The following is a 15,725-nucleotide window of genomic DNA, read 5'->3' as shown; positions in this document are numbered from 1 at the left end:
TTCCTTTTTGTTGGGTCCTTTCTTTGATGGTCATTTCAGGAATGTTCAGAAGAGGACCTGATGGCTCATTAAAATGTGTTGAGAGTTGGTCGCCCTCACAGCGAAGTGTCCTTTGTTGTCCAGGTGAAGAGATCGGCATGTTGGAAGATATGGAAGTTGGGATTTCGGACTTGCAGAGAGTGTCGTTAGCGAGGCCAGTCGATGACCGAATCTTAGCCATCGTGCGCGGAGGATTCTCCCGTCATTGCATTCGGCATAGAGCGCAGCAGGCTGCCTGGTTCCGATAGACAGTCAGCAAGTGCGCCTGTGTCTCATCCAAATAAGCGATCAGCAGAGTGCCGCTGTGCTCACCAGAATAGAAGGTCACAAGCGCCTGCTCTCACTCAGAAGCAGGGTCAAGCCGCTCTGTGCTCACCCAAAGCAGGACGCAAGTCTGCCTGTGTTCATCAAATGAGCGGATCCAGAGTCTGTGTATCAAGAATATGAGCGGATCAGCAGAGTGCTGTCTGTGCTTCTCCTCAAGAATATGAGCAGGATCAGCAGAGTGCTGCTCTGTGCTTCTCACTCCAGAATATGAGCAGGGATCAGCAGAGTGCCTGCTCTGTGCTTACTCCAGAATATGAGCAGGGATCAGCAGAGTGCCTGCTCTGTGCTCTCACTCCAGAATATGAGCAGGGATCAGCAGAGTGCTGCTCTGTGCTTCTCACTCAGAATATGAGCAGGGATCAGCAGAGTGCCTGCTCTGTGCTTCTCACTCCAGAATATGAGCAGGGATCAGCAGAGTGCCTGCTCTGTGCTTCTCACTCCAGAATATGAGCAGGGATCAGCAGAGTGCCTGCTCTGTGCTTCTCACTCCAGAATATGAGCAGGGATCAGCAGAGTGCCTGCTCTGTGCTTCTCACTCCAGAATATGAGCAGGGATCAGCAGAGTGCCTGCTCTGTGCTTCTCACTCAAGAATATGAGCAGGGATCAGCAGAGTGCTTGCTCTGTGCTTCTCACTCAAGAATATGAGCAGGGATCATCAGAGTGCTTGCTCTGTGCTTCTCACTCAAGAATATGAGCAGGGATCAGCAGAGTGCTGCTCTGTGCTTCTCACTCAAGAATATGAGCAGGGATCATCAGAGTGCTTGCTCTGTGCTTCTCACTCAAGAATATGAGCAGGGATCAGCAGAGTGCTTGCTCTGTGCTTCTCACTCCAGAATATGAGCAGGGATCAGCAGAGTGCTTGCTCTGTGCTTCTCACTCAAGTTTTTTTTCACTCAAGTACAGGGAAAATTTTTTTTTTATTTCGGGTCCCCCTTGCAAAAGACATTTTGATCTCAGCGGGGTTTTCCTGGTTAAATAAAGGTTAAATAAAAATAAAATGAAAATAAAATGTTCAACATGGTGTCAGACCATTAAATCCCGATTAGGGAGCGCTAATGCCCGACTTGTCAGCGACAGGAAGCCTGGCGTAGCGCACAGCTAATGCCGAGTTGTGATCTTCATAGTTCAAATAGTTTGAACTTTGACCTTGTTTGAAGCTGACCTTTCGTAGAATGGAACATTGAATAACATTTTGGGGTAAATCCAAGATTTTCAGATTCACAAAGCGAGTTCACAATTTAGCCTTTTCCGCAGACAAGCTACTAGTTGCTCCGCTTGCTTCAGTTTTCTGAACTGTTCAGGTGGCTTCTGTCGATGCTGCTGTTTAGCATTCACATTAAACGATAAAGACATTCAAACATAATGACATAATACGAAAGAATTTGCCACAATTTACAGACTAAATGCCGTTGCACACAACGTGTTTCTCACACATTAAATCCTGTGCTGTCTCTGCAGGGAGTATTACACAGTGGAGGTGCCGTTGCCAGGTGAGGTGTTTGGGGCCTTACCTGAGGAGCTGAAGGAAGGCAAGCCGTTGCAGGTGTACCCGGTGCTCTTTAATGTGGGGATAAACCAGCAGCAGACCCTCGCGGAGAGGTACAGTACCACCCTGCCAACTCACTCACCGCGCTCCCTCCCTGCCAACTCACTCACCGCGCTCCCTCCCTGCCAACTCACTCACCGCGCTCCCTCCCTGCCAACTCACTCACCGCGCTCCCTCCCTGCCAACTCACTCACCGCGCTCCCTCCCTGCCAACTCACTCACCGCGCTCCCTCTCTGCCAACTCACTCACCGCGCTCCCTCTCTGCCAACTCACTCACCGCGCTCCCTCTCTGCCAACTCACTCACCGCGCTCCCTCTCTGCCAACTCACTCACCGCGCTCCCACCCTGCCAACTCACTCACCGCGCTCCCTCCTGCCAACTCACTCACCGCGCTCCCTCTGCCAACTCACTCACCGCGCTCCCTCTCTGCCAACTCACTCACCGCGCTCCCTCCCTGCCAACTCACTCACCGCGCTCCCTCTCTGCCAACTCACTCACCACGCTCCCACCCTCCCAACTCACTCACCACGCTCACTGCCAGTTTACACCGCTGATTTACTGCTAGCCACTCGACTGGATTTACTGCCTGATTAAAATAAGAGGGGGTCGGTAACTCTTATATTTACAGATATGGTGGGGGCGGGGGGGCGGGGGGGTGGGGACCAGAAGGATCTCCCTTGACTTGAGGATGTTCAGTGTTAAAGTTGGGCCTACACTTCTTTTTTCCGGAAATGTAATGGCTTTAGATTTTGTTAAAGTAACTTCACAAAGTAGAATAATCAAATATATGATTATCTGAGTGACTTGGTTCTCAGAAATGCTGCAGGATGTGGATGCTTATTTGTTCATAGAAGCTGAAACAGTAGGCCTTAGTATCCACCATTGACTTTTATTACCAGACGTTCTCTTTATAAGTAGTGCCTGGGGCGGTGGTCTGGGGCTTGGTGGTGCTTATCTTTGCTCTTTCGCAGTATAATAAACCGCTTCTCCGAGCCCGCTCCAAAAGCTGCTGTCAGGAAGGCAGGGCTGTGTGTTTACATCAAGGCCATTAAAACTCAGAGACCAAGTCTGCATGTTCACAGCATGACGGTTTATGCTGTGTGTTTGCACAGTGTGTTTGCACAGTGTGTTCAGACTGCGTCTCAGTGCTGCAGCTGGTCTACTGTACATCTCCTACGTAAACAGTGTTCTTATAGCTGGAGGACACAGAGTAATGAGTCAATCAATATGACCTTGATAAACTCTAAACTGAGTGCCACCTGTCTTTTGTCTCCATACAGGTTTGGTGACATTTCTTCACAGGAAAGGATAAACCAGAAAAACTTTGAGATTTTAGAAGCCTATTACAAGTCCTTAAGTGATAAACTCCCGCTGCAATGTGAGTGGTCTTGTGCGTGGAACACACGCCCGTCGCTTCGCTGTGTGCAGCGGCACCCAGTGTGTCGTTGTAATTTGGGAGTTTGCAGATTGGCTTCTAGTTTTCCCTTTGTACTGTACACAGTGGTGTGATTCATCCTTGAATCAAGGTCATTACGCAATTCCTGTTTGTGCAGACGGTAGCGTGCCTTGCAGCCGGTGATGGTATGTATGGCATGAGAACCATGTCCTCCATTATGGTTCACGCTGGGGTGTTTGGCCCAGTATTCTGGACAGAATCCCCAGTGTTTCAGGTCCAGACTAGTAAAAACTGCCACACACATTCAGTGTCTTAATTTAAATCTTGTATTCTGCCTCGTTAATAGCTCTCGTTCGCTGCACATGCTCTGTATATCTTGTTGTTTGTTTGCTTTTTAGTGCCACCAGCGGACAGTAAACACCCTGAATTTGTCTCTTTTGTTTGCAGATTTACCTTGTTTCCAAACTCAAACCGACTTGAAAGAATTACTTGAAACTCTTGGGCAGAATATTATGACCAAGAAACGAAAGAATGTGGAGATACTGTGGCTAGCTGGAACGGTAAGGCTTGTTTGTTTATTTCGTTCTCTTGAGCGGTTATTACTGCGGTCGTAATGTGTTACTCAGGGAGTGATTGAGAACTTCAGACCGGAGATTTCAAAGATGGAACGGCCGCGGAAGTACCGAACAGCTGGGTTTTCAGTGATCTGTGCACACGGGCGGAGGGAGCTGAGAGAGCCGTTTTAAGCCCTTCTCATGGTGTCCCTACTTGGGCCAGGAGTTATGACTAATCATTTGACGCACGCAGTCCTGGCCACACCCTGTCCTCTCGCCCAACCCCCAGTGACTGCTGTGTGGCTGTGGGACCCTGTTGCTTTGATAGTAATAGTAATAGTAATTATATGGATAAAGATGTTAGCCCTGTTGTCATATAATCAAACATTATCCACATTATCTTGGAAGCAGTGGAATACAATGTCAGTAAAGTTGGCATGCTTCATTCATTGCACTTGAATAAAATGCCGCAATGTACTTTCACTTTTAATTGCAAGAAGATTGGCACGCATAATTATGCACACAAATCCCTATCTGGTACAGACAGGCTGCAGTGGGTGGGGTGCAGTGAGCTGGTATTAAAGGAAAGAACATTATCTGCCTTTCAAGATTTCAGCTGATATTAACGTCTGGTGACCTACAAACTGCGCACTGTCACAAAGTGGCAGTGTGTCAAAACACGCGACCTTGCTACTGAAAAACCTGACGGGTGGCCTCAGAGATTAAACATTCATTCTTTGAATTGTTTGTGGGAACAAGATGTACAAAGCAGTTAGAAATTAATTTATGCATTGAAACACAGATCTGAGAGCCAGAGAGCTTAGGCTTTTATTTTTGTGGCCAATTGTATTTAAAATGGACTGATATTATCATTCATTTCTAGCCTTGTTCACCCAAAACAAAAAAATCTGTGCAGCTGTGCCTCCGCTGCCTGATCACACAGGGTTAACTCTGTTCATCATCCCGTCCACTAGAGGGCGCCACAGTCGTTTCTCTGGCTCCGCTTCCTTTGCCTGCTGTTTGGAGCTCCTCCTCCTCTCATAGTAACGTCCGGAGTACTCCAGCCTCTCATAGTAACGTCCGGAGTACTCCGGCCTCTCGATGCCGTGTGTCCACCCCTCCACCCCTTCCCTCTTTCAGGGTATGTCTTTTGCTCTGACCTGCCCTCCATGCTCTTCCCCTTGCATACGCCACTCTGCTGTGTTTCTGCTTGAATCGGCTGCAGAGCTGAATTTTGTGTGACACACAGTATTTGGTCACGCTGTGAATTACAGTTATAGTGGTTGTTATTGTAAGGAGAAAGGACTGGAAATGGTCTTTCACAGATTTTTAACGGCTGGGTGTTGAGGTCAACCTGCTGTCTTGCCCTGTAATAAATCATAGCTCATTGATACCTGGCCCTTCCATGGGGAAGGAAGTGCCCGATATGCTGGATTTGAGTCTCTCTGTTTTGAGCTGTTAGCCCCTTCCCTGAAGCCCCCAGATGTGCAGTAATGGTCTGGATTTATATGTGTGTTTATGGAGTCTGTCCATTAAAATAAAGAATAAAAAGCGTGTCGTAGCGTCCATAGTGCAGAGGACGTGCGGCGGGTGAGCCGGAGTTTCCCCCGCTCAGGGCACTGGCCCTTATCTTTTGGCCCTCGGCCTGAGGGGTGTTCCCCAGGGGCCTGGCCGGGTCTCCCTTTCCGTTTGGCTCACTTACATAAACGCTGCAGCTAACGAGTGAGCGTGCCAGCCTCGCCCGCCTCGCCCGCCTCGCCCGCCTCGCCCGCCTTGCCAGCCTCGCTGGCACTTCTGGTTGTTTTGGTTTTAATGCAACACAGCCCATGGCTGCTCTGGCTGCGTTTGGAAAGTGTGTGTGTGTGTGTGTGTGTGTGTGTGTGTGAGTGAATGTGGGCGTGTGTGTGTGTGTGTGTCTGTGTGCATTTGTGTGTGTGTGTGTGTGTGTGTGTGTGTGTGTGAGTGAATGTGGGCGTGTGTGTGTGTGTGTGTGTGTGAGTGAATGTGGGTGTGTGTGTGTGTGTGTGTGTGTGTGTGTGTGTGTGTGTGTGTGTGTGTGTGTGTGTGAGTGAATGTGGGCGTGTGTGTGTGTGTGTGTGTGTGTGTGTGTGTGCGTGTGCATGTGGGCGTGTGTGTGTGTGTGTGTGTGTGTGTGTGTGTGTGTGAGTGAATGTGGGCGTGTGTGTGTGTGTCTGTGTGCGTTTGTGAGTCCCCTGCTCTGTCAGGTTTGTGTAAGTCCCTCTCTCTCTCACTGCAGATCTGTCGCAGGCTGAACGGTATCCGGTTCACCAGCTGTAAGAGTGCCAAAGACAGGACGTCCATGTCTGTAACCCTGGAGCAGTGCGCACTCCTGCGAGACGAACACGAGCTCAACAAGGACTACTTCGTCCGAGCGCTGGACTGCATGCGGAGGTACCCCCCCCCCCCCCCCCCCGTGGTTCTATCCTCACATCCGCTCATATACACATCCAGGTTTCATAGAAAGACGTGATAATCCTGGGCTGCCCAGCCCTGTACCTGGAGATCTACCGTCCTGTCGGTTTACACTCCAGCCCTAACAAATCACACCTCATTCAACAGCTAAAGATCTGATTGAGCTGCTAATTAGTGGAATCAGGCGGGCCAAATTAGGCTTCAAGTGGAAACCTCAGCGATGGTAGATCTCCAGGAGTAGGGTTGGGCAGCCCTGTGATAATCGGTGGCCAAGGTCCGGTCAGTTGCACACTGGATGTTAGACGGTCAGAGACTGGTCCAGGGGGCTCGTCAGAAGGCCCCGCGCATGTCTGACGCTGCCCTGCAAACAGCCTCATTTCCACAGCCTCCACCTCCACCTACATCCCAGCTCCATCGCCTGGAACCGCCTTCTGTGTCCCCCTCATCCGTGATGTCACACACAGTGGGTCAGGGCTCTGGCGCTTGTGTGGCAGAACCCTTTCAGTTCTGAGGTCACAAACAAGGGATTAGAACGCTCTTAACTGAACATTCTAATGCTGATGATGTCACAGTCACTGCTGGTGACTGAAAGCAGCGGAGTTCTAGAACACTGACTTAACTTTGGAGAAAAAAAAACACTTGAAGTAATTGATTTTTTGTAAGTCATTGAGCACTCAAATTTAAGGGGTCTGTAGTCCGGGGTAAACAGGGAAATGACTGCCTAGCTTCTCATGAATGGTAGTTAGCAAAGGGATTGCAAAACAGCATAAGGATTTCTCATGAGTTTTAAATGCAACGATTGTAAATGCAGAGGTGATGGGACAAGACTGTAGAAGAGGAATGCTAAGGTGCTGGCCTGTGATATTAATGTTATTCATGGCAGATTACACAACTCAAAGATGGCACTAAGCTTGTGTTGATGACTACCTATTAAGAGAAACAAATGAGTAAACTAGGGAGCAAGTATCCCTAACATTTGTGTTCTTAAATGTCATTCAAAATGGAGAGGACTCCTGTATCTGATGCCAAAAAGATCAGTTTTTAAATGCACTGTATTCAAGACATAGCACACACTGTTTTCAGTGGAGTACTGTGTGCTCTCACAGAGCCAGAAGGGCTGAAAATCAGAGTTGGAATTAAAGAAGGAGCTATAAATGACAGCTCTGGTGGACAGTTCCGACGTATTCGTAGAGCCTGGAGTTTAGACAACACATGAAGCATGGAAACATGATTCATAATTCAGACATGAGCAACCCCCCTCCCCTCTCCCCCCCCCCCCCCATGCAGAGGTTGGAAAGGGAAGCGGAACATTGCGATATTTTGGCTGTGCTGAGAGTTATGTACCGATCCCGTTTCGCGGGCTCTACCCCAGCACACTGAGACTCTGGCGCAGGCTGCGTGAGGAAAACCACTTTGGTTTCCATGCTGGCAAAGTCCCGCCAACTTATCTTATCGCTGAAACTACCTCCTAAGCGTAGGCACTAGTCCTTCAGTCACACTGAAGCAGAACAACGGTTACCTCAGCTGAACTGAACTGGGGAGACGGAAGGCAACCGTGTGGTCTTTCATTTTATCCGTTTTTTTTAAAGTCGGTTTTGTTGTTAAAGGGAAGTTCCCCTGGAAAACCCAAATATAAGTTTGGGAATTAAGAACACCGCACATATAGTTCCCGTTTCACTTTTATTATTGTTATTATTATACATTTTTTGCGATGCACTTTCGAGACCTTAGTTCACAAACACAGAGGTCCAGTTCTCTGGCATTTCTGGCTTTCTGGCTCTGAAATCTCTCTGGCCATCTGCGTGAGAGGAAGGATCTGGAGACCGAGGACAAGCAGTCCCATCACATTAGGTCATTGTGTTCATACACAAAGCCTCGTTCATTTGTTTGGTTTTTTTGTAGTGGAGTTTCCGTGTAAAAAGCGTGTGAATTCAGGCTGCTGGCAGGAAGGTCCTGTTCTATGTGTGAGGGCAGTGGTAGTGTGGGGTCGAGTGCAGTCTGGGCTAGCGCTAGCCGTGTTAGATAATTGCGTTTGTGGTGCTTTATTTCTACTTAAATTCAGAATATAAACGAATATTTAGTTAGTATTGTCAATGGTAGAGGTGTCTTGCTTCATTTAAGCCAGGTTCCGAGCCTCTAAGGAGTTATAATGCCTTAAATGGAACACTGGATTGGGCAGATTTGGCCAGATGAAATGACCATGCTAATCAGTCGCTAAATATGTTGTTAACACACTTAGACAAGGTTAAAAAAATGATTCCATGGAGTGAATTTAGTCATTAGTGGTGGGTCACAGTTTTTAATTAGTTTCTGTGCTGCTGTTCAGGGTCTAGGAAAAACCCCATAAGTTAACAGAAATACACTGGACTTCAGTAAAATGGGCATATTCAACTCGGTTCTCTACATGTTAAGCTTTGGTTACTGAACACTGAGCACTGAGAAAGTGAAAGCATTTAGCCACACAAAGCGTATTGCGATCGTTTCATTGCACTTTGTATTGTGAAGTAAAACAAACACATGTCCTGTAATTACTGGGTAATTATTCACTAGTTCCTTGAAGCAAGGCATATATGATTTCATATTTGCTAGATCAGTTTGTCACCTGCAGTACCTTGAAAACGTATTGGTCCCCTTCCTGATTCCCTGATTCTATAGCATATTTGGGCCTGTATATAATAACTAGGTGGACCAGAACCAGGGGTGTTTCTAGCATGATTTAAGATGATTGCTCCCCCATATTTTTTGAAATGTGAATAAACCTATTGTCAAAAATATTCATAATTGGGTGTGGGAGTTCAGCCAAGGTAAATGGTTGGGCCAGCCCAAGACACTATGAAATGCAACAGTGACTGACTGGGAACTAAAATCGCAAGCTAGCTATGACTCACAGCTATAGTTGACGCTAGTTAGCTACTGCTGTTGGCTCAGGCTATCTATATGGCACTAACATACACTAACATGTGGTACTCTAACTGCTTTGGTAGCCTAACTGTCGTACAGAAACTCTGTCAATTGCTGTCCCATATGGGGGTACCTAACTGCTATGTGTGTTTAATGTGCTAACCAGCACAATATTAATAATAATGATTAATAATGATAAGGAGGTGTAAAGCTTCTTTGAGCCAAGTGTCAGGCACACTGAACAGACTCCAAACGTCTGTTCCATAACGAACACCTTACCAGTATCAAGCGCAAGATCCCACAGCTGGATAGCAGTGTTGCTAACTCTGGGAGTCCAATAAGCCACCTGGCTTAAAGAACGAGCCCTAACAAGCGGGGAGTACAGCGATGCGTATCAAAAATGTGTAAGCTAGGCTCGCTAGTGTGCTTGAAATTCAGTAACCCTAAATGTGAAAAAAAACTGGCTGCTTGGTACATTTCCAAAAAGAGCACTCAGATGTAACGTGAAAGTGCTAGAGGATCAAGATGGAAGTGAGGAAAGTGATCCCAGATTGGGAGTGCCCTGCTGGGCAGAGAATCCAGGTGCGGTGTGAAGAGGTGTGTCATCAGACCGTGGTGGAAAAGGGCAGGGACCCAGCAGGGACCCAGCAGGACATAGAGGTCTGTAGAGACGGGCAGTTTGCAGGGTTTGAGCTCATTTTCATCAGCGCAAAGATCAACAAGCTTTAACAGCAGCAAGAGCCGTGCCGGGCGCGGTCCCGAGCGAAGTGGACTTCATGATCTGACGTTCTGAAGGGGGATTGATGATGTCATCGCCATTACTTCTGTAATCATTAACAGGCTTCTGTGCATGTCCTCACCCTGCTCTGGCTCGCTATCTCGCCTCACCTGCTCCGCCCCCTTCAGCCCCCCCTTCTCACGTCATCTGCCCCCCCCCCCCCAACCCCAACCCCACGTTCTCGCCTCACCTGCTCCCCCCCCTTCAGCCCCACCTTCTCACGTCACCTGCTCCCCACCAGCCCCGCCCTCGCTGCGCTGGCCTGAAAGGATCTGTCCGTAGAGGACTGTGAGAGCGCTTCCCTGTGCTTGTGCATCCATGAGCGAGCCCGTCAGTGTTACCCCCCCCCCCTTCCCGGCTTTACTAACCCGCTGCTGTTCTGTCTGTTCTTGCCTCGTTCCCACAGTGGGCTCCCCCCGGGGGGCAGCGGGCAGTGGAGTGACCCGGAGACGGGGTGTGGCGCTGAGAACAAGCCGCCCTCCCGGCACTTCTACCCCGTTTCTCTCCTGCTCGTCAGCTCGCACCTGCTGGTCGTCTGGCTCATTTTAAGTCTCGTTTTTCTGCTTGCAAAATACCAATAAACTGCTTGTTATACCAGACTGAGCGTCTGCTGTGCCGTTCTTCTTCACGTGCGCTGATACCTGGGGCCCTTCCCTCATTCCTGTCCCTGATATGATCTTTTTATTTTTTTATTTTACAAAGACCGCGTAGAAAAGTTCCGGGGTGGGGTGGGGTGGGGTGGGGGGGGTCAGTGGGAGGGTTCAGGTCTGGGAGGGGTCCGGTCTGGGAGGGGTCGGGTCAGGTCCGGGGGGGGGTCTGGGAGTGGGGGTCTGGGAGTGGGATTTGCATTGGATTCGATGGTTTGAATGTGGTGTTTTCAAGCTTCTGTATTTACTTGCAGGCTTATGTGAGAATACATCCCCAGTTCCCTTCTCTGTGGTGAAATGACCTGAAACATTTCGGCTGTGAGCCTTTAATCTGACCATCACTTGGCCACTCAATCCCACAATCTTTATGCATGTCTAATATATAATATATCACACACAGTGGATGCAATGCATCTGATAAAACTTTAGTTCTGGTTAAAGGTCACCAGAGATACGTTATTGATATGCCTATGTTTTATTAGCGTCCTAGAAGCCTGTAATAATCCTCTGCGGAGTCGTTTTATAAGAGATAGGAGACATTGATTTTCCAATATATGTTTACCCATTATGATCCTGTATTTGTGTTATTGTAAATATTTGCCTTTTGTGTATTATGTTCCAGCATTGTTTTATGATTTCATTTTATTTTGTTCCCTTCCATGTACCAGAGAAGGATGCCGGATTGAGAACGTGCAAAAGAATATTAAGTGCAGGAAATATGCCTTCAACATGCTTCAGCTGATGGCTTTTCCCAAGTTCTACAGACCCCCGGAGGGCACCTACGGAAAGGTGGATTCCTGAGAAGCGGAAAGATTCGAAAGGAACAGACGCATTTCCCCCACCGAGTAAATGCAAGAGCTAACCGATTCTGTGGCTGTGGAGTCGGCTGACACGTCTTCTGGATCCAGCAAACTGAGTTTGTTTTTTGGATTCAAACTTCTCACTGAGTCCTACAAAGTCCAGTGGTTTAATATTTTCAGCTATGAGTTGGAATTTGTAAAAAGAAAAAAATGGAATGTAGCTAAAATTATTTAAAGTATTAAATAAAAAAGTAAAAGTATTTCCTTTCCTGGATGCCAGTCGTATATACAGGCGTCACAGTCGAATTCTTAAAAAGGTAAGACACTCGAGCTTTACTGTTCTGACGTGAGTGTTAGCCCACCCTGCGGCTGGGAGCGCTGGAGGTGCAGTGAAGGTGCTTTGCACATTTAGCAGCTCATCCAGTGACCGGAGCGTAATCACAGGCAGGTCACACACCATCGCTTCCAGCGCTGCGCTTCATCGCTTCCAAATACCTGCGTGTGTGTCCCGTTGAAACCTGTAAATATAAGACTCTTATAGAAAAGGAGTTGTCTTTGAACTCTTGTGCCAAGTGCAAGACCTCGCCTGCCAGTGAAACCCAAACCCACGCAGCAGAGCAGAGTCGTGCTGCTGTTTCCCCTCCTCTCACGCAGGACAGGAACTCTCAGCCAAAAAGCCCTCCATTCGTCTGCACAGGACGTGGCGGTTCCTCGAGCTGGACCTGAACCTTCGATCCTTCGTCTGCGCAGCCGTGTTCAGCAGGGAAAGAACAGCAGTGCCGGGCGCTGTGAAACACCGCTTCTCTGCGGCAGAAACAGCGCTTCTCTGCGCAGAAACAGCGCTTCTCTGCGCAGAAACAGCGCTTCTCTGCGGCAGAAACAGCTCATAGTCATACAAATGTTACGTCTGTCCCACTGGAGTAGTTAAATGGTGCATTGTGGGAGAACTTCGAAAGTTGCTTCAAATTTGCCAAAATGAGTCATTCTCAGTTAATGTTCTGGAACTGGAAAACACAGGAAGTGGGTAATATGGACTAATATTTCATCAACATGCTCTGGTAGGAAAAACACTAATGCAAACACACATTTCCAAGTGTGTGTTTAACTTCTGTGTTTTTTCTTCTTTTTTAAAGTTCATATTTTATTGCATTTCCCACTTATGTTTGATAATACTTAGCATTTCCATCAGAATTCAAACTGCACTTCAAAAACAGACACTTTCGGCTTAGACCTAGATGATTCAAGTTTCTGAAAACATTACTCCAAAGACTCCAAAAATGTAAACCCCCCTCCTCTATCACAGTAAAACTTTCATGATTTTAGTAAATGTGTTATTTCACTTTTTCTTGAGTTCAGGTAGCTTCTCAAACAGGTGAGCTCTGAATGTTTTTTTGTTTGTTTTTTTTGCATGTTTTTGCTACATTTGTATTTGAGCACATATTTTGTATTCATTTTCACCATCATCAAAAGTCTGTTGTACATACTGTTAATATTTTCTCATGTGAAATTATAGAAACTTCTAAAAATCTATACTGTCCTAAGCATGACTGAAATGATGTCTCGATGAACATTTTCAATAAAATATATCTGTGTTCCAGACATTTCTGATGTTTTAATGGTCCCAACAAAAGTGCTGGAGGAGCAGTTGTTACCAGATCCATATCTGTTAATCATTTGTACCAAGTAGCCTTCTAGCCCCTTTTGGTGAAATGGGGAATCGACGTGGTGCAGTCACACCAGTGGAAACATTTGTTCATTTTGTTCATCTGCTGGATGCTTTTACCCAGAGGGACTTGGACTTGTGTGTTACGGGTTTGGGACCCGCCTGCAGAGATCCAGCTCTTCTGCCCGTGACCGAGCTGGAAGATTCAGATCTGAATGGGCGGAGATCAGTTCTGCATTTTGCTGTAACCAGGACGACGTCGACTGAGCGGCGGGACTTGCGTGTTTTCACCAGCCTGAGAGGGAAGCTGCTCCTCCTCTCCTGTCCTGCTCCTTCTCTCCTTTCCTGCTCCTCCTCGGTCCTCCTCTCCTGTCCTCCTCCTCCTCGGTCCTCCTCTCTCCTCCTCGGCCCTCCTCTCTCCTCCTCTCCCCTCATGCGCTACAAGTTGCTCTCGTCGTGTCTACCAACAGTGTGTGACTTAGCACACACTCACGCACGCATGCACGCGCACACACTCACACACGCATGCACACACACTCACACGGTACTCACACATGCACGCACGCCCACACACGCATGCATGCATGCGCACACTCACTCACACACGCACACACTCACACAGTACTCACACATGCACACACGCGCACACACACACACACACGGTACTCACACATGCATGCACGCGCACGCATGCATGCATGCGCACACTCACTCACACACTCACACAGTACTCACACATGCACACGCGCACACACACACGGTACTCACACATGCACGCACGCACACACACGCATGCATGCGCACACACTCACGCACGCACACACACTCACACAGTACTCACACATGCACGCACACACACTCACACACGGTACTCACACATGCGCACACACACTCGCACAGTACTCACACATGCACGCACGCGCACACACACACTCACACACTCGCATGCACACATCAACTGGTTGGACTCAGTCTCACACGCATCTGTCGTTAAACATGTTCTTTCCCTGCATAGCGTTGTGGATGTTCTCATGGCTGTGGAATGCCAGCTGTGTGAAAGGTTGTGGGGTCACTGCAACAGCTTTCTAAAAATCAGGCCAGCTTAAAATGGTAAAATATTATTTTAAAATAACACTGTAACTCTGAGCATAGAACCTCCACACCCTTTCTAGTCTCTTTACAACTATTTGATTTGGAATTTCCCAGTGAATTACAGTTAACATTAGAAGTGACCCCAACCCTGCAAGTTACAAAACCAAACGTCGGCTTTCATTGGTGCGCACACTCACTCACACACGCACACGCTCACACAGTACTCACACATGCACACACGCGCACACACGGTACTCACACATGCACGCACGCACACACACGCATGCATGCGCACACACTCACGCACGCACACACACTCACACAGTACTCACACATGCACGCACGCACACTCACACACGGTACTCACACATGCACGCACGCAAACACACGCATGCATGCGCACACACACTCGCACAGTACTCACACATGCACGCACGCACGCGCACACACACACTCACACACTCGTATGCACACATCAACTGGTTGGACTCAGTCTCACACGCATCTGTCGTTAAACATGTTCTTTCTCTGCATAGCGTTGTGGATGTGCTCATGGCTGTGGAATGCCAGCTGTGTGAAAGGTTGTGGGGTCACTGCAACAGCTTTCTAAAAATCAGGCCAGCTTAAAATGGTAAAATGGTAAAATGGTAAAAAAAGATAACACTGTAACTCTGAGCATAGAACCTCCACACCCTTTCTAGTCTCTTTACAACTATTTGATTTGGAATTTCCCAGTGAATTACAGTTAACATTAGAAGTGACCCCAACCCTGCAAGTTACAAAACCAAACGTCGGCTTTCATTGGTGCCTTAGCAAAACACCGTTATTCACTTTTGTGACATTAGGACATATTCATCTGTCAGAGCACATACCAACCCTGTCACGTTTACAGTGGGACTATTATGTGGTTTACCGCGTGTCGTTAACTTGTGTCCCTCGCAATGCTCGTTAACACACCCTCGCTGACCCGCTCTCTGTTCAGTGTGAGAACATTTATCTGAAGAACGATGGGCTTCCTTTTTGCAAGGAAATACAGGAAGTCCCCTTCCTGCTTCTCTGCAAGACGAACGTCTTCATCTGAAGACTACATTAAACCACTCAAATGGAAACCTTCATGTAAAATGTGCAATCCATGTTTTGTCATTGGCAGTTTAAATAAAGCTAAAAAAATGTGAGTAACTGTGTGTATGTGCATGTTCTGAATTTCTTGTAGCTGAAATGATCCCAGAGTTATATTTATGGAAAAGCGTTCTAGAATGAATCTTGACAGTGAGAAACCTGACGGTGACAACATCACATTAATTTGAATGTCGGAAATGAGAGAACCCCTAATATAACTTTTCAAGGACATTTGCAAGACATTTGAATACTGAGTAAATGCAGTGAACTTTGACAATTGCCGTTATACTGTAGAACTTTATTTTGTGTTTACACTCAAATCCACCTTGAATATTTCACAGTAATAAGGCCACTGTGAGGCTGCCGTGTGGCTTATCCAGTTAAGGAACTGTTCTAGGAGCAGGATCGGGCATCAGGGCTGTGCTTTG

At 47.6% G+C, this 15,725-nt stretch overlaps 1 protein-coding gene across 1 annotated transcript in view; it reads left to right on the top strand.

Moving 5' to 3' along the window:
* Nucleotides 1-13,022, top strand: part of inpp4b (inositol polyphosphate-4-phosphatase type II B) — a 204,567-nt gene extending 191,545 nt beyond the window's left edge. Inside the window, exons 20-26 of the mRNA XM_064345334.1 lie at nt 124-225; nt 422-431; nt 1,826-1,966; nt 3,195-3,292; nt 3,758-3,870; nt 6,122-6,276; nt 11,292-13,022. Of these exons, the coding sequence (XP_064201404.1) occupies nt 124-225; nt 422-431; nt 1,826-1,966; nt 3,195-3,292; nt 3,758-3,870; nt 6,122-6,276; nt 11,292-11,424 (752 nt within the window). The 3' untranslated portion in view covers nt 11,425-13,022. The remainder of the gene's footprint in view (nt 1-123; nt 226-421; nt 432-1,825; nt 1,967-3,194; nt 3,293-3,757; nt 3,871-6,121; nt 6,277-11,291) is intronic.
* Nucleotides 13,023-15,725: the final 2,703 nt, after the last annotated feature.

Source organism: Anguilla rostrata, chromosome 7, assembly GCF_018555375.3.
Source record: "Anguilla rostrata isolate EN2019 chromosome 7, ASM1855537v3, whole genome shotgun sequence".
NCBI classification, from domain to species: Eukaryota; Metazoa; Chordata; class Actinopteri; order Anguilliformes; family Anguillidae; genus Anguilla; species Anguilla rostrata.
Note: the sequence above shows the minus strand (reverse complement) of the source record. Positions and strands in the feature narration are given on the sequence as shown.